Source organism: Pararge aegeria, chromosome 3 (assembly GCF_905163445.1).
Source record: "Pararge aegeria chromosome 3, ilParAegt1.1, whole genome shotgun sequence".
NCBI classification, from domain to species: Eukaryota; Metazoa; Arthropoda; class Insecta; order Lepidoptera; family Nymphalidae; genus Pararge; species Pararge aegeria.
In genome coordinates, this window is record NC_053182.1 from 3,705,955 (window position 1) to 3,730,654 (window position 24,700).

Below are 24,700 nucleotides of genomic sequence, written 5' to 3' on the forward strand. Positions count from 1 at the left end.
CAGAATTTCTCAGATGACAAAGTGACAAATACTGAAATACCTAATCAGCCAAACAAAAATGCAGAAATATAACTAGTTTGTGATGAAATTAATTTTATCAGCAGTTGTTGAGAATTAAAAAATATACACAAAACATGGAAGCAGTACCAAAATTGCCATTAATTAGTTTCGAGTTGAAAGTGTGCACGGAAAATACGCATTTCGGTCCAAAACTAAAACAGGTAATTGACACAGTTTATCTCATTGATAGCGAGTTTTTCCGTTCCCTTTGTGTGCTAAACTTTATCTATCTATCTATCTTCCCAGTATATCTCGGAGGCGTACAAAGAGGATCCTGATAGCTACAACAATGAGATACACCAATTGGAAGGCCTGCGATCGGCCGCCGTAAGACCTACTATTGATGCGGCAGGCCTGAGCGCTCTAGTTAGATACTTCTGCCAACTTCGTGCGATGCAGAGCCGGTTTCCGATGACCAGAGGCGCACCCGCTGCGTGCACCTTTGCATGGTGAGAGCTTTAATTTAATTAGCATGTATTGATTTTTGTATCAACAAACAAGGGTGATTATATCTTAGTGTTCAGAAATGACTAAATTATTTTTCCATTTATCAATGATGTATAGGATTATATTTCTTTAAGATTTGTCAATGAATAACATATTGGATAGAAGCAGGCGTTACTTTGCGGAAATCCATGATATATTATCAAAATTAAGCTTAATTTGCTATACTCCGCGAAAAGCTGGAGAATCTGTGTGGTGTAATTTATAATTTCTTCAATCCTTATACCCCACACCAAACAGATCTTCGGCAATATACCCTCTACGCACGTTTCGCTCCGAAACCTTTAAAATGAATAATTGTTAAGATTAACAATTATTCATTGTAAAGTCAACATCTCCTGATGATGCTCCGGTTTCGGAGCGAAACGTGCGTAGAGGGTATATTGCCGAAGATCTGTTTGGTGTGGGGTATAAGGATTGAAGAAATTATAAATTACACCACACAGATTCTCCTGCTTTTCGCGGAGTATAGCAAATTAAGCTTAATTTTGATAATAATGAATAACATTGTTGATTGAACAGTGGATCTTTTGCATTTTAGACTAAAATGAATTACAAGATGTCTATTAAAATATTTATTTATGAACAATTTATGGAATAACTTTACTTTTTAGTTTAAACATTGGTTATAACAATAAAAATAATACTACATAAATCTATGAAAAAAAATCTCTTTTTGTTACATTTGTTATAACTTGATTTTTTATTCTACTAACCATTATATAGATAGAAAAATAGAAAAAGTCTTTGGCGGCTGCCTAAACACTGTTGAGAAGGATAGGGCTGGATATTGAGAATTTCCTAATTCCAGGCTGGTACTGGATATACTCCAATAAAAACCTGGAAATTAAACCCAAGGCTTTGTGATCCTGACCTTGTGTTAAATAAGATTAGCAACATAGTTCCAGACTAACTAGGATGTTGTTTTTCAGGAAAGACCTCTATGCCAACTTGGGTTTCTCTCAGACAGATATAAAATATGAAATGGCATGCGTTCTCTACAATATTGGGGCGTTCCACACCCAGCTAGGTGCAGCTGAGCCTCGTACTACTGCTGACAGTTTAAAAGCTGCTTGTCAGCATTATCAGTATGCAGCCTGGGCCTTCCAATTCCATAGAGAACAAAACCCCACACCATTGGTTGCTGACCTTTCTCCTGACATAATACAATTACTTCAAGAAATATGTTTTGCACAAGCGCAGGAATGTATTCTTGACAAAAGTATACAGGATACAAGAAAACCTAGTGTTATTGGTTTGTATTACAACTTATATAATACATTATCTTTTTTGATATTTGTTTCTCGACAGATTATAATTATGGCAGGTTCGTTGTATGTTGTAATACTACTTGTAATACAAATGTTTTAAATATGTGTACCAATAATAGTTGTAAATATTTTAACTAGATTTTATGACCAACTCAATATAGCAGTTCATCATTTATTCTTCATCTGCAAATAACTGAAAGTAAATAGGTATAGGTTCTATGAAAAAGATATTTTGATTTAGATTGTGAGGTAATAAATTTAAAATTTTCTTTATTCATGTTGGCCTTATCACAGGCACTTAAGAAGCGTTCATGAACTTCATTTGCCAAATTAAACCTAATAATGATACAGGTTAGTTAAAAATTGAAAATGAAGAAATTGAAAAAAAGGCCATAAGAAATTTTATGTAGTATAGTTATTCCAAATTATAATGACTTTGTTATGCCTGAATTATATTGATCCATAGTGTATGCAAGAGGACTCAGGTGTACTAGCACTTAACACTTAGTATTTCGATATTCTGTTTTTTCATAATGGTAATATTATGTAATGTATTGTTTATTTGTCACAAAGATTTCAAAACTAGCCAGTGTAAAAAACTTACTTCATACTTTTGGATTTGATAAAGCTGATAAAGGCTTGCTTATTAGCTGATGAATAAGCAGTATAAGTTATGACTGACTTACTTGTAAATTACAAATACATCAAAAGAGTACCAAAGGATTACATTTATTTGTTTTCTTAGGTGCTGTAGCTACTCAAGTGCTCTATTTTTACAAGAACTCCCTGGCACATCTTGGACCTTCCGGAAGTCACATTCATGATATTGTTGGCACTAAGTCCTACAACTTCTGGCATCGTTATCTATCATTCAAAATGTCTTATATTGGCTGCATCGTTTGTTTGTATCAAGGTGAGAAGATACATAATCTTTAAAAAAACTAATTATTTTGCCTAGTTTACAGAGTTCCTTACCACCCTACCAACAAAGACCTGCCGCTTAGCAATTTAGTGTTCTGTTGTGAAGGGCTAACTTGTAGTTGAATAAAAAATATAAAAAAAAAAATCAAAATTCATCTATTTCAAGTAGGGGGGCGTTCATAAAATACGTGAGATGTTTAAGTGGGGAAAGGGGTTGAGTGAAATCTCATCTAATCTTACATTGGAGAGAGGGGGGTCTCGTTCATTGGTCTTTTTACAATAACAGTCCAACGTGTTAACGTAAGAAACCCACATTTTGAAAATCTCACGTGAGATTGGGGGATAGAGAGGGGGTTGAATAAAATCTCAAACATCTCACCAGGGGGAGGGAGTAACAGAAAATTAAAGAAAACACCTCACGTAATTTATGGACGAATTTTTATTTGAATTTTTGTCAGGTATCAATGCAGAGGAACAACAGAAGATGGGCGAAAGAGTTGCTTTCTACCAACAAGCTATAGACAAACTAGCCGAAGCAAGAAAACTTGCAAAATATATAGAACCATTGCAAGTTACACAGGAAGCTCTAACTTTCACGAATGATGTGGTGGAAGGAAAACGGAAGGCGGCTAAGAATGAGAATGAGTTTATCTATCATGAGGAAGTTCCAGAGAAGGATATGCTGTCTGATCTTAAGCCTGTCTGTCTGGTCAGTGCTGTGGCTATCAACTTTAATGATCCAGAAGTAAGAACTATTTGTTATTTTTCCATTGTTGCATTTGAATAAAACTAGGGATTCCAATATAAACATCCTTTACATCTGAACTGTCCACTGCTGCACAACAGTTTATTTGTATACTCCCATTTTTTTTATGCAATTGTTTCTAGTATTCAAGCTCATATAAAAAGCACATATAATATATAACAAGAACTATAGATTTTTTAGGCTTTTTGGGGAGACCAATGTTGTCTTTTCTAGTGTAATTCCAATGCAGTGTTTCACAAAATTTTAATTTGATTCCATTTTGATTATGATTGTACTATGGACAAAGATTTAGTTATTTCCGCAATGCTGAACAGATCTTTTCACAGATGAATGACAGATTTGAATAAAGTTGAATGCATATTATGTCAAAAGCTTTGAAACTTCATTATAGTTTTCGTTCAGGTGTCCGGTGCTGATATCTTCGGGCGCTTGGTACCCATGGGTGCTCACGAAGCTTCCTCTTTGTATTCGGAGGAGAAAGCTAAATTGCTACGACACGTGGTCGGTCAGACAGAGTCCAAAAACACCGAGTTGACCGAATTCATGTCTTCCCTGCAGCTGGACCAGTTGGATGTTTTGGAATCTGATCAAAAGTAAGTTTATTAATTAAAATTGGCTCATACACTGGAATTCATTAGTGGGAAATTGTTTTTCTGTCGCGAAATACCGCTAGTCTTACAATGGCGTGCACTCCATACATGCCCGAAAGTATTGCCTACCCTAACCATTTTAATTTAACTGGTATGGGAGGTGACGATGAAACGATATCTTATTTCTTATCGGAGATAATGTCATTAAACTTAAACTTCACTGGTCTGGTACTTATTCTTAGTATCAAAAAACAAAGATGTTACCATTATCATGTTTTTCTACAGTCAGTTAAATGGGTTAGCACAACAGCCTTTTAAAATGAGTCGATCATTGTTGACAAATGAATGAGCAGTTGAAACTGTTTAGAAACTTTTGATTGTTGAATAAACAGTTATTATATTAACAAAGGTTTCAACTAAGTTCCACACGATGTTTTCCTTCACCGTTAAAGCAAGTGGTATTTAAATGTCTAAAATGCACATTATATTAGAGGCACAAAACTTAGAAGTGCACCCCCGAAAGTGAAGCAAGAGTCTTTACCCTCTAGGCTATCACTGAACAACATTTCGTCCTTGAACTTGAAGACAGACTTTTTGTATTTGTTTTGGCTGTATTGGTTGTATTTTTTTTTTTTTACCGTTTAACTTCTTTCGGAAGGTTATTTTTGGTGGAATCTGAACTGGATTTGAAAGGTTATTTGTGCGAGGAGGCCCGTGCCCTGTTGTGGGCCGGTAGTGGGTTCAAATTGAAATTCAAAAATGTTTTATTCATGTAGACCTTATCACAGGCACTTATGAAGCGTTTATACATTTAACATGTTACACTATAGTCGTAAAAATGTAATAGGCCCGTTTTGACATTTGTGCAAGACCATAGAAAGTAACTTGGAACAAAACTGAAAGAAACCATAAAATAAAAATCAATTACATACAGTGTTTTAAAAAATACGTAAATTTTTTTGGGACGTTAAATAATATGAAAGAATATATCGCGAGTATTCTTTTTGCGCTTACTTTATAGTAGCATGCAATTTATAATTGTTGCGAAACGTTTCGAAAACAGTTACGTTCTCAGTCTTTTTTTTAATTCTAGAGTTGTAACCATTTATTTTACTGAATATCGAAATTAAATATTGTGTAGTAATCTTTACTGCAAAGAATGAGCTTGGTATTTTGCCGCAAATAAAATTTTGAATTGACGACATTGGGTTCTAAATAATGAGTCTGAGTTGATGTATCTGACCAAGCGGCACATGACTGAAGAGTCCCCGCGCGCACTGCGCAGTTTTTCGTTCCCCATCTTGTAAAGTTGACTGTGCGCTCGTTTAAGTTTGATATATATTGTTTACTATTACGTTAACTTTGGCTCTTCTACTTTGGACATTGATTTAAACATAGTGATTTGACTGGATTTTTGTGTTTGTTGTTATATAGTACGAACTCTGTTTCAACATGTTGAAAAGTGGACGTATAATCAACAGCCAGTCACGCGAATTGGTTGTGAAGTTAAAGGAATACTTTGAACGAACGAACACTTTACAATACATAATCATATCGAACAAGTACTGATACAAACTTGAATTGATTTATCGTGAGTATCGAGTACCGAGTCTTATGGTTCCATAACTAGTTACGTCGCGATAACAAATGTCAAAACGGGCCTATTACTTTTTTACGACTATAATCTTATTGATGGTGATAACTGATGGAGGTTGACATGATGATGATGACGACTTTCTGTTGAAAAGGGGTAAGATTGTAATGCCCTTAATATCGCAGAGTCAGTCACTTTCCCTTAAGGAGTATCCGCATTCCGCGTGATATAATTCCGGATTAACCCTTTCGGAGAAGTTCCTCGCATCAGGGTAATCGAAATAAGGACGTATCCGCTTTATTTTTGGGGTCAGAATTCATAATTCATTTACTACAAGTAGGCCAACTTTATAAGCACTTTTGAAATTTCAAGTATGTATGTTTGTAGTGACTCTGCTACCGGTTTGGAAAGCAGATTCTACCGAGAAGAGCCGGCTAGAAACTCAGTAGTTGCTCTTTTCCAACATCATCATAATAATTTACGAGCAACATTCCATGTTTATAAATTTATTATTCCATACAGTAAAATTATTATATTCAGCCGACTATTTTGATTATTTTGATGTTTTTTTTAGTCATTACATAAATTAATTTGTTTAAATTAAGATTTGCATGTCATATATTATGACTAAACATGTATCCCTACAATGTTTTATTTGAATTTTGTTTTTTTTTTTTGAGCATTTTTCTATCTTGCGGGAGATGAGAGCGAAGCTGGCTGCTTCAAATACCAAACATATAAAATAAATAAATAATAATTATTTAAATAAATAAATAAATAATATAAAATAAATCCTCTCATAAACAAGTTATCTTTGCTTCCCACAGGATTCCCCAGGAGATAGTGGACAGGTGTGCTGCGATGAACGCTAAAGCAGACATTATACAGAATCTCGTGGACTCCATGAATAGCCTCGCGGAAATAATCAGTGACGTAGAACATTCCTTAGAAGAAATTAAATCGCTCATTCAGGTTTGTTACTTGCTTTTTACACACTTCATATTAGCTTCACCTGTATGTATGTTTGTAACCGACTCTTTTGGACTTTATTTTGACCCTCTTCAAACGTTCTGATTTCGCTCCGACTTTGTAGATATATCGAGAACCGATGACAATACACTAATTTGATAAGATTATTACATCTTTCAATGTGCAAAATAAGATTTTTTTGTTAATTTATGTAATTTTCATCTACACCAGGAGTTATGTTAATTTTAATTTCCTACTTACCAATCTTTAGCCTTTTTTTTTTAATACTAACAAATTTGATGCTGAATAGTTAACCGATTAATTTTGCTATAATAAAACTAGTTGTTTTAGAAAAACTAAAAATCACGATTTTGTAAATAATAACTAAAGTGTAGAAATTAGTTTGATTTTTTGCACCAAGCGGGATATTTTTTTACTTTAACTATTAATTTATTTTGTGAAGTTTTTAAAACTAGCTAGCTGATAATCCCAAGTTAATTTTGTCTATCAAAAGGAGGAGACGTTGAAAGAGAAGGATTATCAAAAACAAATGGGGCCACGGCCGCCATCGATCGTGCAGACCGAAATATCTCGGGAATACCACAAGTACCAAGAAGCTCACTCAAGGACGAATGAGAGCAACCAAGTGCTGCATAAGGCAATGACGTTACATATAACGAACTTGAGACTGCTGTCACAACCGCTGGAGGTTTTGCAGACTAAGATACCGAGCATCGAAAATATTGGTGAGTTTGTATTTCAGAATTAATTAATTTAAATTCAAAATTAATTTATTTCAAGTAGGCCTAATATAAGCACTTTTGAAACGCCAAGTATGTCGGTTTGTGGTGACTCTACCACCGGTTCGGAAGGCAGAGTTGCTCTTTTCGAACATCAACATTTGCAATATTTTTTTCTATCTTGTGAGAGATTGAAGCGGAGCCGGAAGCTTCCAAGCAACCTTGTCATTAAGAAGTTAATCAATTGTATAGTAATCTCGCTGTACTAAATGTGTTTTAACATATTCTTTAAATGAAAATTATGAAATTTAAGCTTAATTTGCTATACTCCGCGAACAGCAGGAGAATCTGTATTGTGTAATTTATAATTACTCGTCTAAGTTTGCCAATATTTGTCAACAGAAGGCCTGGATCGCGACACAATGAAAGAAATGCGTCGCGTGGTAGGGAAGGCGCGTGAAATGCAAAAGCAACGGGACTCACTGGTGCAGCAGTTACGCACTGCGCTGGCGGACGATGACGTCACCGCACAGCTGCTTGCACGCAGCAACGAGCCAGCCGAAGACATCTTCAAGCAGGAGATTGAGAAGCACACGCCTACTGTGAGTGATATAAATAAGTTCTCTAATCTGTCAATGTGAAGCTGTGATAGCCCAGTGTGTAGGACTTAACTTTCGGGGGCCCGAGTTCGAATCCCAGCACGCACCTCTAACTTTTCCTCATTCTCATTCTTGATTAGATCAACGTAGCGACACTCCAAGCATAACTGTCCCCACTGCCCGCTGAGTGAGCGTTCTTCCTTGCCTTAGTAGATTCATCGCATCAACCAGATGTGTGCGCTTCATACACGCACAAAAGCACTGCCTACCCAAAAAAAATTTGTATGACTCAAAATGCGAAGGATTTTTCTATTTGACTGCATCTTCCTTCTTTATGCATACCCTGGACAAAAACCCTGTGCACGCCACTGACATCAACCGATTACCGCCCCACTACAGAGCGTGGGTCTCCTCCTACAATGAGAAAGGGTTAAGGTCGTAGTCCACCACGCTGGCCTAGTACGGATTGGTGGACTCCACGCACATGACAACATTATGTAAATTTCTCAATGCAGGTTTCCTCACGATGTTTTCCGTCACCGTTGAAGCAAGTGATATTTTAATTACTTAAAACGCTGGGATTCGAACTCGGCCCCCGGAAATTGAAGTCGAACTTCTACCCAATGCGCTATCACCGCTTCCGTATAAATAAAGTATTAATCTATATATATATATATATATATAAAATAAAGTTGTGTTAGTTACACCATTTATAACTCAAGAACGGCTGGACCAATTTTTATGATATTTGATTTTTGGATTCCTCTTAGTTTGGTCTAAGAGGATAAGTATTAAAATATAACATTCATAAAAAAAAAAAAAATTATCTGCGGTACGAAGTTCGCCGGGGCAGCTAGTTTTCTATAAATCACAAAACTAAATTTTTTTGTAATTATATTATATGAAAAATGGCGTTTTTGATCATGGCTTTGATATGTGGTGATATTTGCAGGTGAAAATTATTGAGCAGAATTTGGCTGCCCAAGAGAACATCATAAACAAGTTGACGTCACTCTACGCTTCGTATGGGGATTCTCGACGATTGCTGTCAGATGTATTGAGGAAACGGGACGGCCTTATTAACGGTAGGTTACGTAGCTTTATAATGAGAAGGTTTTATGCCGTAGTGGGCTACGGCATAAACACGCTGGCCCAGAGAAAATTATGGAATACTGGCAGGTTTTCTCACGATTTTCACACAACTTGGTACTACCGCCATCTAAAAAAATACACAGCACTGGCCCAACCCAATGTGCACAAAAATGACCAACAAAATCCCGGAATTTATAAAAGAAAACGAAAGTATAAACATATTTACAAAATTCTAAAACCAGACAGACAACTAGAGAAAGCTTATTATAAAATAAACGACTTTCTAAATGAGAATATTCTCAGAGATCGCTATTAAGCGATAAGGCCGCCTATTGCATTCTACTTCGTTCTTCATGTTTCTGTTTTTATTTATGCAATTAAAGAGTTAAATAAATAAATAAATATTCAATAAAGACAATAATAAGTCCGACTCTCAATCTGGTTACAGCGCCCTAACAGATTTAACCCTGTTTTATGTAATAGATTGAGATCCTATATATTTAAAAATATAATATTTATGTCATTTTTATGACACTGTAATAAAATTTTAATTAAATAAATAAATGCTTTTCTTCACCGTTGAAGCAAGTGATAGTTTAATTACTTGAAAAGCACATAACTCGGAATAGTTAGAGGTGCGTGCTGGGATTGGAACTCGGCTCCCCGATGAGGTCGAAGGCCTAACCACTGAGCTATCACCACTTTGGCTGTTTTTATGAACACTTGACTTTAAAACTGGTTAGAGAATCGTACTGGGAATTTTACTATTAAAAAAGTGAAAGGGATTTCATTTTGTCAATTTTGAATTAAATGTATTAAAATATCAGAACACTAATCAAAAGGAAGATCCTAGAGTTCGGATTTCGAAGTTTTAATTTTTTTATACTTTAATGGTTGGACTAGCACTTAATATTAATCTCACTTTATGGAAAATATAGATTCACGTATAGTCACGTCTTTGTCGGTAGTGTGGTAAATAGCCACGGCCGAAGCTTCCAAACAGACCAGATAAGAGAAAATTCAACTTTTTTTTTTTTAAATTTACTCAGCTGATATGAGTCTATTTCTTCTTTCAATAATAAATAAATTTATAGTTGATAAAAACTTATAAACACGCTTGGTATTAAATAATTTCTACATTTTAGTTTAGTTTATTTATAAAAGCGTGTGTTTTAGTTTTTCTTAAACTATTATTCTTATTAGAGCAAAATTAATCGATAACCCATTTTTTTTTTTTTTTAATACGAGAGAAATCCGCTAAAGATAATGGAAATTAAAATTAACATTATTCCTGCCTCATCGTCTATAGATGAAAATTATATAAATTAACAGTAATCTTATTTTGCAAATTGAAAAATGGAATAATCTTATCAAATTAGTGTATTGTCCTGAATATATCTACAAATTCAAATTCAAAATTCATTTATTTCTAGTTGGCCTAGTTTACAAAGTTTGAACGAATTCAGAATCGTTTGAAGAGGGTCAAAATCAAGTCCGAAGAAACTTGTCACCAACATACAAATAAACATACAGGTGAAGCTAATAAAAAGCGTGTAAAAAAATATTTTTTTTGCAGCCTTGATAACTTCGTACGACACGCACGCGGAATTGCTGGGCAAGTCTCAGAAGGGTTTGGAGTTCTATCGGAAGCTGTCGCACAATGTCAGCGGCCTCCTGACTCGCGTGCGGAGTGTCTGTCAGGTGCAGTGCGAGGAGCGAGCCCAAGTCATGGCCACTCAGAAGGGTAAGCACTTTATTCTGTACTAGCGGTCCCACGCGACTAAGTCAACCTTAAAAGATAGCTATCCCGGACTTTTTCAAGTTATACTTCTTTAGCGGCGTTAGGGAAAAATTATGGGAGTGAAATTATACGATGTAACGAAATGCACGCGCAAATGGTTACACGATTTTAACAGGATGAAGGTAGTCGCGAAACGTAGTAAGAGGGAAATACATCGTCCGCTAGCACACTTTTTACGATGCGCGTGCACATCGTCACGAAAAACCGACACCCAGAAGTTACACCCTATAGTCGACATTTCAGTTTTAACTAGATAATGCGTTATAATAAAACTTTTAATGTATTATATACCTTTTTTCTACTGTTAGAGTCGTTTTCTCAACAAACGTAGAATAATGCATGAGATAAAGTTTTTGAATTTTTTTTTTAAACTTGTTACGCCAAAGAAATATAACTTCTAACGCGTTACACACACCTTTTTTTTCACCTTTTAAAGGGGATTCTTCTAGTTTTTTTCTTCGGAAGTTCTTTATTTTTTTGAAACTTTTACTATTAATTTAAATAAAATATATGGCAAATATTATAGTTAATCAATTCTTTAACTATTTACCCGTTGATTTATAAAACAACTATAACGTATTATTGTAAAATAAATAAAAAAATAAAAATTGTGGTACTAATGATAGCTGATGAATATTTTTTTATGAATATAATACACATATTTACTTATAATATGCACGTAAACACCCAGACACTGAAAAACATTCATGTTCATCACACAAAAATTTTCCAGTTGTGGGAATCAAACCTACTGCGTCACTCGGCCGTCCAAAAATTGTGTTACCGTTATGTAGATTTGCTTATGTCCCTAACTGGAAGCTTTCTATTTTCAAGCTCCCCAAGCAGCCCCAGTCACATCGGCAACGACAAAACCCATTGAGGCGGCTCCGGCAACTATGCCTACTGGAACTGGATTGAAATTAAAAGATTATCTGCCCTACATGAAGAGCAGGACTATGCCCAGGAACACACCACCGCAACAAGGTATTTACTTTTTTTTAATACACATAACTCAGGCTGGGTTTAGAGATAAATATTTAATGAAGAAGTAGTTTTTTGTAAGCATTTAAACGCATTGGGTAAAATAAGCACGTAACGTTATTAGCTTTTTTTCGAAAATTAAAATATAGTACCGAACTTTGGTCGTGCTTTCGTAATCCAAATTTACCAGTATGCCACCAGTATTACCAGAAAATTTATTCGGAAGATTTTGACTTTGTACAATAGTCCAATGCAATTAAAGATATTAGTTTAGCGAACAAAAGTTCATGATTTATAAGTAATTTCACTAAAAAAAAATTAATATTTAAACTTTTTGTCTAATGATTGAATTTGATGATAATTTTGGCAGGTTCACGCCCTCAAGTTTTGTATTTCTTACTGTAAAGTATAAAACAGATAATGTCGTATTTCATTGATGTTTACCGCCGACTTAGTACGGGACACGCATAACGCAAAACTACAACTATCAAAAATAGGTTTTGTTAAACCACTGCCATAGTTTTTACTATAAAAAAAATCAGATACAGCCCCATTGCATAGGCAGTTAAAATTATGTGACTCCTGTTACTTTATAAGGTACGTGTCGCGTATCGTTGATACTATGCACGTGTCGGTCGTTTATCTTCAATAGGGTTGACATAAGTAACGAATAAACACTTAGAATGTTTTGAATTCGTTTGTATGGAAAAGTAAATATGATTCTTGTGATTTAATGTTTTTATAGGGTGATTCCTTTTGAAATATTCTTATGCATCCTTCAATATTATTTTGTAATTCTGTTAAAAGGTGTAATTTCAAGTTTAAAAATATTTACAACATGAATATGCGAGCATGTAAAATTCATAGATGGGAATAATTTAATTAAATAAGAAATGAAATATCAAATGTTTTCTATCATAAATTATAAGCTGATTATACAGCTATTAATTCCAAGGTCTATGAAACGAATAATCGATAATCGAACATATTCATTAACAATATACACAATCTTATCCGGTCTGTGAGGTGTCAAAAATATCATCCAAAATTAAAGGTTGTGTTGCATGACCTTGGAAATGCTGTTCTGTTTATGGGTGGGCGATGTGCTTGGTCCGTCAATGATAACTATAAAAATAAAATATTGATTTGCGCTATATTTAATATTCAATCTATCCGTAATCTAAACTTTTATTACTTAGTAACGTTGTTATTGTTAAAAAATATCCATAATTTTTTTTTTAAATAACAACATTCAACTTTCTTTCATATTAACCCGTCACCGGCCCACTACAGGGCACGGGTCTCCTCCAGCAATGAGAAGGGGTTAAGGCCGTAGTCCACCACGCTGGCCCAGTGTTGATTGGTGGATAAATTTAAATATTCAATCCCTCCGTAATCTACAGATTTATTACTTAGTACCGTTGTAATCGTAAAAAAATATCCATAATTTTATTTTAAATAACAACATTGCTAAGCAACTTTACAAAAGATTACAGATAGATTAAATATAGAAAAAAGAACGATACCATGCAGCACGGTAACTTCAAATAAATTCCATTTTTTCCAGGTCAAATGGAGCATTTGCCTAATGAAGCTTACTATCCTGAGACCATATATCCAACATCGATAAGACCAACGCCTGTGGGATCCGAAGGTAAAAACCTGTCTTTATGTATTTTTTTCATTATTACTTCGAAACACTATTATTAGTATTGAGTTCTTAAATATATTATTTCAGCAACGGATATAACACAGCCCAACCTACCTGATGGCGTAGTATTGCCGCAAGGAATGCAAAATCTACCGAACCCATACGCACGATATGCACAAGCGTACGCGCCAACGGAAAACGACCCGTACGCTCCTCAAGCGAACTACGCATATGCCATGCACAAGTTCGGTAAACCGGAGGACAATTATAGTTACACTTCGTACACGCCTCCACAATATTCCTCCCAAATGGCTGATCCTCAAACTTACACCAATCCTTACTATTCCGCGACGCATAATAATTCCACGGCTGTGACAGATTCTCAGAACTCAACTCCTTACGCTCCCGATAACCAAACAAATATCAGTCCGAATCCTAATAATCACACAGTCTATAATAACCCGTATATGACAAATCAGGCGCCAGCCACACCTGATGCCAATATGGCACAACATACTCCTGGGAGTCAAGATTTCAATGCAAGCTTTGCTCAAATGCAAATATCTGCACCAAAGAACGAATCTGCATTCAACTATGGTGGCGAATACGGCCAAACACAATTTAGCGTTCAGTATCCTCAATCGTATACACCGAATATGGCAACATATAGCAATGCTGGTCAAAACTCTAATACAAACATTGTAGGATCGCCAATGCCTGCAGATAATAATTTTGGATATAATAATGATCCTATAGCACAATATGGACAAACTTCTAATCCGAATGTGTCGAATCCAATGGCACAGTATGCCCAAACTTCGATGCCAAATTCGACGGTGCAATACGACCAAAACTCACCATCAAATGTCTCAAATCCTGCGGCACAGAATGTACAAAATTCGATGCCAAATATGTCACACCCAATGGCACAGTATGCTCAAACATCGATGCCAAATTCGACGGCACAATACGACCAAAACTCAGCTTCAAATATCTCATATTCTGCGGCACAGTATGGTCAAACTGCGATGCCAAATGTTTCAAATCCAATGGCACAGTATGTCCAAACATCCATGCCAAATTCGACGGTGCAATACGACCAAAACTCACCATCCAATGTCTCAAATTCTGCGGCACAGTATGGCCAAAGTGCCATGCAAAATGTCTCTAATCCAATGGCACAGTATGGACAAACTTCCGTATCAAACGTGGCCAATCCAACTGCACAGTATGGCCAAACAGCTATGGCAAATATCTCGAATCCACCGGCGCAGTGTGACCAAACCACGCTTCCAAATGTATCGAATCCTATGGCACAGTATGGCCAAAGTTCAATGCCAAATACTTCAAATCCACCTTCCCAGTTTAATCAAACTTCAGTACAAAATGTGTCCAATACAATGGGACAGTATGGGCAAACTTCGATACAAAATGATCCAGCTGCGAACTCATATAATCCTCAAGCTGCTAATCAAATGTCCAATTTCCCAAATAGCATGCAGAATTTTTCAACTCCTACTAATCAAACTTCAAGTTTTTCAAATCATCAGAATGTTTCTGGTCAAAATCCAGTGCAATATTCTTCAAATACGTCTATTTCCGCTACACCAGACCACAATCAGATGCAACACCCCCCAATGTCTTTACCGAATGCAATACAAAATGTCCAAATGCCTGGACCAAACACATTAAACCCCACTTCAGGCATGTCAAATGTTATGCCAAATTTTTCAAATCCTATGCAAGTTGCACCTAATTCTATTCCTAATTCATCCAGTGTCATTCCTAACATTCCGGGATACGGTGTGGACCAGCAGTATGCCTTTACCAGTGCTTATGAAAGTATATCGCAAGGATATGTGTATACAAATGCAGAAAGCACAATAACATCTACGGCTACTGCAAGCGTGACTGCATTCGGCACTGGACAACCTTACTGCCTTCCGAATGAAGCTACAGGGTACATTGATCCCATTTTATCACAATTGGATGCCCTTGATAAACCTATTAAGTCACATGTAACTGGAGAAGCGCTATCCACAGGCATTCGAAGACAAATTTATAACCCGATGGTTCAAATGCCTGTGGCTCCAATGCCTGTGGCTCAAATGCCTGATCAAAGTTATCAACCAACAAGTGCGCAGTATCCAGATCAATCGAACACGGGTCACGGACATAATTACCAAAATCATCCTGGATATACATTCAATGCTACTTCCGGAAATTACGATTATAATTACGGGTCACAAAACACTTACACAAATTACGGTCAACAAAACGTTGATACTCAATCGATGCCAAAAGATCCTAATTGGAACGCCGCGGGCGTCTATACTAATGCTGGACCTTGCCAAACCGTGCAATCTCCATCGGAGAATCCACAAAGCAATAACGCACCTCCGGAAGAAACGAGTAATTCACAAATTTATTATAATCTTCCATATGGCTATCTAACTGTAACAAACCAGGCAAATGATATGGTGTCTCAGTCTGTTCAAGTCACTACAAATTACGGTGCCAACATGAATTGTTCTACGTATATGCAATCTGGGCAACTCCACGACACCAGTGTGACATTTACTAGCAACCAAGGTAAGGATTTGTAAGCAATATTATTGTATTTTATATTTATGTATGTGATTAACAATACAGTAGATAGAATTGTAATTATTGGAAATAAATGTTTGACAAAACTTTGAGATTTTTATTTTTCCTTTCCAGTGCCAACTGTGAAGGAAAATGACGCCGATCAGTCTCCTAAGCCAACTGAGGCTGAAATTCATCCTACTCCCGTAGAAACTGCTCCAAAAGAAATGCCCGAAAGTCAACCAGTTGAGACCAAAGTAGAGGAACCAAAATCTGAACCGACAGCGTTCGATCTTCTATCTGGTATCGATTTCAAGGTTGAGCATAAACCTTTGATGCCCGAAATAAAAGTGCCTCAGATTTCGGAAAAATCAATCTTTAAACCTAGTGTAGTGCCCAAATTGGAGCCCGTAGTAAAACCCATAGTTAAAGAAGAAGTCATAGAAAGACCTGCAAAAAGAGATCTCTTTTCTGATCCTAGCTTGATGAACAGTTTTACGCAAGAGGTGAAAAATTTACATAGACTGACTGAGACTTTGACTAATAAAACTCCCAGTGGGCTTACTGTTTTAGATTCAAAATGGAAGAGTTTCCAAGACACGCAGGTATGTTAGTAAATATAATATTTTCGGTACAAGATGCCATCTTTTGGGACGACTTAAACATTAAAAAAATATTTCAGGCTAAAGAAAACATGACTCGATCTAAAAAGGTTGCAATGCGTTCGTCCAGAAACATAGTGACTGAAGTTGTCCCTTATGACGACTCCCGATTTACCTTGAAATCAGATCCGGACGCTTATATCAACGCTTCTTATTATAAGGTATCCATTATGTTTACACCTGTTTGCACGACACGGAACAATGTTTTAGTTTATGCAAATCCAACTGATGCCCAGGACCGGGAAAATCCTTCTAGATCCGTTAGTTTACCAGAGTTACATTTTTTTTTACCAAATTGTAAGGTATCTCTATACAAAACTAGCTGATGCCCGCACATTTGTCCGCGTTTTAAGTTGTTTTTAAAGCATCCCGTAGGAACAGTTTATTCGGAAATGTGTCGCATTCAATTAAAGTGTATTTCTACAGATATTTTTAAGTGCTTTTATTTAAATGCCCATTTAAAATGGTTTAAAAAGTATATTTCTTATGTAGGAATACCGTTCATGTACTACTGAATACTATTTATTTGAATAAGAATGAATACTGAGATACTAATATAACCCACTTTTGTTTCAACCCGCGATTTAATAAAATTTTAGAACACAAAAGCTGCTATTGCAACTTAAGTATGATAGTTAGATATACTACTACCTCGCGGATTTTCGTAGGTAATAATGAGTACTTTAATTATAAAGTACATAGTTTTTTATGTATAATAATAATTTTCTCAGCGCACGCCAAGTTATGAATTTTATAGGCAAAATCTAGCTACGTTGGTTTATGATCTCTAATTTTGTTCAAAATAAGTTATAACCACAAAAAGTAACAGAATTTCGTGATAGTTTAACATTCTTTTGGCGAAGAAATAGTTACCATCGGTCCAGTATTTTCGGAACCTATTATATAGGGTACGAACAAACACGGAAATTCCTCTTTAGAATACAAGTATAGACTACGTCAAGATTGTCACACTATGCTAAAAATAACTTGAATGTGTTGTGTAGTTGCATGATTGTAGGACAAACAAACAAATAAACTTTCGCATTTATTAGTATACGCTTATATTTATAACTTCTAAGCACTTTTGAAACTTCAAGTCTATTTGTAATAACTACCACAGGATCGCAAAGCAGATTCTACCTAAGAGCTAAGTAACGCGTCAGTTGTTTTTTTCTAATATAACTATACAGTTTGTTTTTATCTTTTGAGAAATGCAAGCGGGCCGGCAGGCTTCCAAGCAGCCTTGTCTTGAAGAAATTCTTCAATGGATTACCACGATAAATTTTTTTAATACATTATTTAAACATAGACAAAGGTCAATCTAATGTAAGATAAATTTATGCTAAGGATTTCTGTTGCAATAAACAATTTTCTCGTGCAATATTATTGGATATATCATAAATTTATGTACGTTACTTGTTGTGGATGGTTTTATTTCTGGTATTTATTTTCTCGTAGTGAAAAAGCGCTTCGTAACTAACTAAAGTTTTTTATTCTTTAGCAATTAGCGTCATGGTGCGTGCCACTAGTGATCTCGAAATGTCCAGAAGAGAAGGAGTACTCAATCTTTTGGAAAGCAATGTTGGAAAATAAGATAACGTGCATTGTGTGCTTACTCAGTGAGATAGAGGTAAGTATCCAAGATCTTTTTAGCAAGCGTGGCATAACGTCTGAATACTTGAGCAGTGTTTTGTTGCAAAAAGCATGATGACTACTTTTGAAAAACTGCCCTAGGATGAACGGTAAGTATCTACTGTTAAAAAAAAAAATCCTATTTATGCCGAAATAAAAGGCATTATTTTTGCAAGAATTCGGCGTTTCACCTGTCATGGCGGATCACTAGATTTTGCAGATATGTTAATTGAAAATAAATACCAATACAATTATTTTCGCAACTGAAATAATTTAAACAAACTGTAGGTATTAAATTTTTTTTGGTAAACATTTATATTGTACGTTTTAGTTGTCAGGAAACGCATACTGGCCAACTGCGAAAGGACAATCTATTGATTTAGCAGACGGTCTTCGGGTCACTTTGGAAGATGTCACCTGTAATGTACACTGGACTGAAAGAAAGTTGTCTATAGCACTAGGCAAAAGCGTGTCTATGGTTACTCATTACCAGATCAACGTATTTCCGGCTAAGTAAGTATATTTTGGTAAATAAGTTTCTAATTCACATAGATCGGAATGGTATTGGTCGTCCTATATTTTAGGCGTGAATTATCTTACCTTAACTCGTGTGAATAAGAAATCTTTATTGGATAAAAGCAGACGTTACTTTGCGGAACTCCATGATATATTATGAAAATTAGGCTTAATTTGCTATACTCCGCGAAAAGCAGGAGAATTTGTATGGTGGAATTTATAATTTCTTCAATCTTTGTGCTCCACACCAAACAGATCTTTGGCAATGTACTCTACGCACGTTTCCTCCACAAAAGATGCAGACTTTAAAATGAATAATTGTGACAAAATCCAAATAAGGTTAATTTCCATAAGAAATCTTAAAATTAACAACCAAAGTTTAACTTCCCTTAAACTGTCTTCTTTGCCTATACAGTTTTCCTGTTAGAAGCTTATTGTCGGTTTTAACTCGTGAGTTATTTTATTAAAGCCATGATTATCTTTAAAAATTTGTTTGTTGTTTCCTACTATTTATACAACTCAATACTAAACAATAAATTAGAAGTTACAAGGGAATTCAAGTAACATTAAACATCTTTCGATTATTTTCGTTAATCTGTGAAAGATACATTGTATAGAAGCAGGCGCCGCTACTACGATACATAGTGTACTATGAAAGCGAGGATCTGACTTATCTTACCTTTAATAATATTGTAACGAAAGTAGTATTAGACCCCTGAAACCTAAGTTTTTACCTAAGTTTAAAACTTAGGTAAAGGTATTGTAATCATGAAGTTACCAACATGCAATCATGAATATTTATTGAATTTCGCGACAAGGCTGCTTGACTCGCAAAATAGAAATATTCTAAACATTGTTAAAACTGTAAAATGAGTCGGTGGTAGAGTCACTTAAAACAGACCGACTTGAAGTTACATCAGTGCGTATAAACTAGGTCTACTTGAAATAAATGAATTTTGAATTTAACATCGCACATTTCATTGTGCGTTATAAAAACGCATTATGGTTCCAGGGGTTCCATTCGAGTCTACATATTTTTTTAGACACGACAAATATCGCATTATATTCTTTTATAATTTCCAGGATTGTATGCCCTCCCTTAGTATTACTCGCAGACAAGATACTCAGCGTGACATATGAGGGTAGACTTAGCAACCAACTTTGCGGCGTGTGTATACAGTGCGGCGCTGGCGCGGGCCGGAGCTCTGTGCTCGCACTGCTGGTGCTAGTTATGTGTCAAGTGCGAGCCGGGTACTGGGACCTTTGTGGTAAGGATATTTCCCATACAATTCTAGAATAAACTACCCATTGACATCTTGGAAAAAGTTTAAAGGTTGTATTAAACGTAAGCTTATAGAAAAGTCCTATTATAGTATAAAGGACTACGTAAGCGATAAAAAAGCTTGGGTGTGAATTATTGCTCTAGCCAGTAACCAACAACTCTTCTAATAATTTTAAATGACATTGTGAGATGGTGATAACAAAAAAAAACACCCGGTTAAGTTTGTTGTGAACCCTCGTAGCTTTAGTTTTAAGTTTCCGAATGTGGTTATCGCCATCATCTCACTACCGTGTAATTCTTATGTACGCATCAAAAGTGCCACCTATGGGACTACTTGCATAAAGATATTTTTGACTTTGAATGCATTCTTAAATGAGCCGGATCATAATGCACCGTATGAATGAATGAATGAATATACTTTCATTGTACAACACAGAAAAAAATCACAGAAATACAAATAAAATATAGCATTAATGCAGAACGTACAATTGGGGCGCCTTGTCGCTATGTAGCGATCTCTTGCTGGCAACTTGGTAGGTGGTACAACATATGAAGTATGATATAACAGTAAATTAGTTCAAAGGTTTAGAACTGCTCACAGTGTACCTTTTCTTTATACCTTATCCAACTTCTGACAGAAATAATACTCTCAATGGAATGCAAATGTAGACCAGCTGGAGTTATTCAGAGATTTTATATTAAAACTATCTAGTCATCTCTGTACTGGTCCTCAAGATGTCAGCACTTTTTTATTGCTATCTCTCTCCCTGAAGTGACAGATAGGAATAATTCAATAGGCTTTACATGTCTTCTGTTATCGTCAGGCATTAGATAACAGTAACAAAGAATGGCTAAAATATTGTATTTTGGTAATGATATACGATTCATGTATTATGAAAAACTTATTTTAATTTATATTCGAAGTGAGGATTGGTATTTATTTTCAATAAATAAAAATGCAAAATCTACGAACCACCATGACAGGCGAAACACTGAAGTCAAAATTATGACGTCACGTCTATATAAACATTATTTTGTACCGCTTGAACCTCTGCGTATGTTAAATACTTTTGTGATTTCAAACTATCAGATACTAAGTTTTATGTTATTAATACCAAAATCAATAATCTTTAGCTATGGAACAAGGACTTACTGAGACTCTAATTAACGTCACTTTACGATTGCGGCCATGACACCCGGCGATCGTTTTCGCGGGAAATATTAAAAGAAATATATAATTTGCAACTTATATCAACAAAACCATGATCTTTTTTGGCTATAGTAGAAACTTCCAAACATCATGAGACAGTTTTTCAAAATTTTGTCATCATGCCTGCGACATTCTACGACGTTTAGTAATAAGTTATTAAACACTTACCGTTCACACTTTACAGATATGCTGGACGCGGGCTGTGTCAATTTGTACAAGCACCGAACAAATGTGCTAGAAGACACTAAGTATCTTGCCGACGCTTACAGAACTGTCTTGTTCTACGCCCAGGGCGTTCTTTGTTCCGGTAAGTTATAAACACCTCCTCACAGCTAGCGTGGGCAGGAGACTACTGTCTCCACGGGGAAAGGATAAATATTTATCCTTCACAGCTTTATCAATTGTCAGAGTACTGGCGCACAAGGGTAAACGTCTCTTATTCCATGTTCCCGAGTTTTAACCCGTTGGCGAAGTTCCGCAGTAATCATTTCGTCCTTTTCGCACCTGCAACGCCATCCTGCTCGCACCAAACACCCGCTTTGACACGCGCCGTACATGCAAGAGCATAAGTTAAACCCCAAGCGAAAAAATTTTATTCCAGTTACGGGCGGGCGGTATAAAAATTTAATAAAGACGCTGTGTAGAGGTTTAACATTCTTCCCAGCGTTGTGTTATTGTTTCATGACCGGAGGTACTTTCCTAAGATAGGTACACATTTTTTTAACAATTCCACAAACTCCATTGCCCGCTATACTTATGTATTAATTAGATCTTCATAAACTAGAGAAAATTTGACGGAAAACCAGTTTACTAGAACTTTTTAACCATTATGGACACGTTAAATATATACCCTGTCAGGGGATATAATTTTTGTCTCCTGCATTCGAACGTAGGCTCCAAGGTCACGGTCTGACTCTGTGATGGGTCTGGTGGGTGGCGTCGGCCGTGGCTAGTTACCATAGTTATCACCCTACCGACAAAGACGTGCCGCCAAGCTATTTAGCGTTTCAGTACGATGTCGCGTTGATACCGATAAGGGAGTTAATATAACTGCCATAGAGGTGAGAACGTTGCTGCGTAGACTGCATCATTACTTTACAGAAGGTGAGATTGCAGTCAATTGCTAATTTGTAGTAAAGTACTAAATTTATCATCTGTCATAGGTACAACAATGTTCAACGGCGAAGCAGTGTCCGTAGCGAGCGGTGCTTCGGTCCTCCCCCCAGTGACCCCCTCCCCGGCAGGCGCGACCACCCCCGGTAGTTCCCAACCCAATCTCAAGACGAAGTTCTCCCGGGAATCGTTCGAGGAGATGCGACAGGCGCCAGGCCTCAAGAGCGGAGATATGAAAGACCCGCTTAACTTCCTCGACCCATTGTGGAGTTTAAAGAAGAAATAAGTAAATATCTTTAATATAAATTAAACTACTTAGGTACCGTCAGGAATATGCGTGTAAAAAACCAGTTTAAGAGCGTTTGATAAAGCGTCCCTAATATTGAACATTCGCCTGGCATCTGTGAAACATAAAAAAATTGTACTTAAAGAAAATATAAATGAAAGGATAATGTATTAAAGGATAATAAATATGGCATTACAAAAAAAAGGCATAACCAAATAAATAGCCAAACCAAAAAAAAAATAATTAACCAATAATTTGTTTTATTAAATTTTGATATTATAAATTTAAAAAAAACCAAACTTTTAAAAATTGATGTTGGTTCCATTCTTTAAGTCTGTTTTAATCAGTTATTATGCAGGGTTAAATAAAAAATATCAGAAAGCTATGACCTGTAGTTTACTACTTTTTTTTTAACTGCATAATTTGTGAAATATTTAAATAATCCATATTTAATATTTTACATAGACACTCTACTTGTTACTACTCTACGTTGACCCGAATACGCGACGTCGAATCACATGTATTTCGGTTCACAGTGTAATGACACTTTACAGAAATAATATGATATATTAATTTTTTTGAACAAAAGTTGTCAATTTTAATGTTAGGAACTAAAAGGCAGGGAGCTATCTAGTATTTTTTATTTAAACCTGTATATTTAGCTCTGCAATGTTAAATAACCCAGTTATTATTAAATTAAGTAATTGTTTTAATGTTTGTGGTATAAAATTGAAACATTGAAAAAAAATATACATGGGACATTTTATACCCACTCCAATAGCATATCTGACAAGCCGCATTAAAGATTTCAACTCAATAAACATCAATTCAAAAACGTTCAGGCCCTGGAAATTTTAGTTTTGCGTGTGCCAGTGGAGGGGATAGTGTGAATAAAATAATGATGAACTGCATTTTGATAAGACCAAAAGTCATAATAAATTTTATACCGTTGCTAGTATTTTTAATTACGGTTTAAATTAATGATATTTATTACGTAAACAATACATTTTTAACTTTAAGCAACTATCGTTAACTCTAATATTATTATAGCTTTTCTTATAGCTTATTTAGATTTTTTTTTAAATTCTCTGTGAAATCTAGACCGATTTCGATGTTTTTTTTTGTTTGTATCAGTTTTTCGTGTATAGAATGAAATAGTGAGAACCAATCAGCCTAGGCACGACCACAGACTTATCAAGAAGCGATAAATTAAAACGTCGAGACCAAAGTGTATGCAAACACAATCAAAATATTTTAACTCTTAATGCTCCACTTTTGACCATCAGTTTGCGCGTTAAGTTAAGATGAACTATAATCATAATGGTTCTGCCCAAAGATAATTTAATAATTACGTCTTAAATCTCGTTTAATTGAGTTGTTCCTGTTTAATTATAAAGAGAATTCTTAATTCAATTTATAGATGTGTTTGTAAATTGAACTTGGAACACTTTGAACTTTTAAGACCGGTGTAGAGATGGGCGTTTTCGTAATATTTTGTCATCGATGCGCATCGTTTCTAAGTAAGCCGCATCCGATGCCGGCATCGTTTTTTTTGGCATCGATTCGACAACGGAATTTACCAAGATTAGATGTTGATTGCTGACTGAAGTCTGCGTATCGATACTCGGCAACGGTACCATAATGATAACATTTGATTTGATGCCTATTATTTAACGAAACTACTTCTACTTGTACCTAAGCTAAATACCAAAAGTTATAAACAAACTCACTGTGTATTTTATTTTATCTATCAATCTATATACATATAATAAAACTGTAACGGAACGAATTCTGTACATTAAATATATTTTAAAAAATTTAATTGGAGGATGCTTTATTATCGATCGATACTGAGCCCAAAATTTTGTGCCAGA

The 24,700-nt window shown here is 35.5% G+C and overlaps 1 protein-coding gene across 1 annotated transcript; it reads left to right on the plus strand.

Moving 5' to 3' along the window:
- The first annotated feature begins 13 nt into the window (after window positions 1–13).
- On the plus strand, window positions 14–23,049 carry LOC120636381 (tyrosine-protein phosphatase non-receptor type 23). The gene is made up of 21 exons (XM_039907838.1): window positions 14–221; window positions 307–509; window positions 1,497–1,819; window positions 2,581–2,748; window positions 3,215–3,501; window positions 3,925–4,115; window positions 6,534–6,678; window positions 7,190–7,421; window positions 7,818–8,017; window positions 8,967–9,099; window positions 10,683–10,850; window positions 11,742–11,891; window positions 13,456–13,542; window positions 13,627–16,131; window positions 16,261–16,730; window positions 16,808–16,948; window positions 18,289–18,417; window positions 18,751–18,932; window positions 20,019–20,203; window positions 21,612–21,734; window positions 22,591–23,049. The coding sequence occupies exons 1-21, from the start codon at window positions 135–137 to the stop codon at window positions 22,824–22,826; spliced, it is 6,345 nt and encodes a 2,114-aa protein (XP_039763772.1). The 5' UTR covers window positions 14–134; the 3' UTR covers window positions 22,827–23,049.
- The last annotated feature ends 1,651 nt before the right edge of the window (window positions 23,050–24,700 follow it).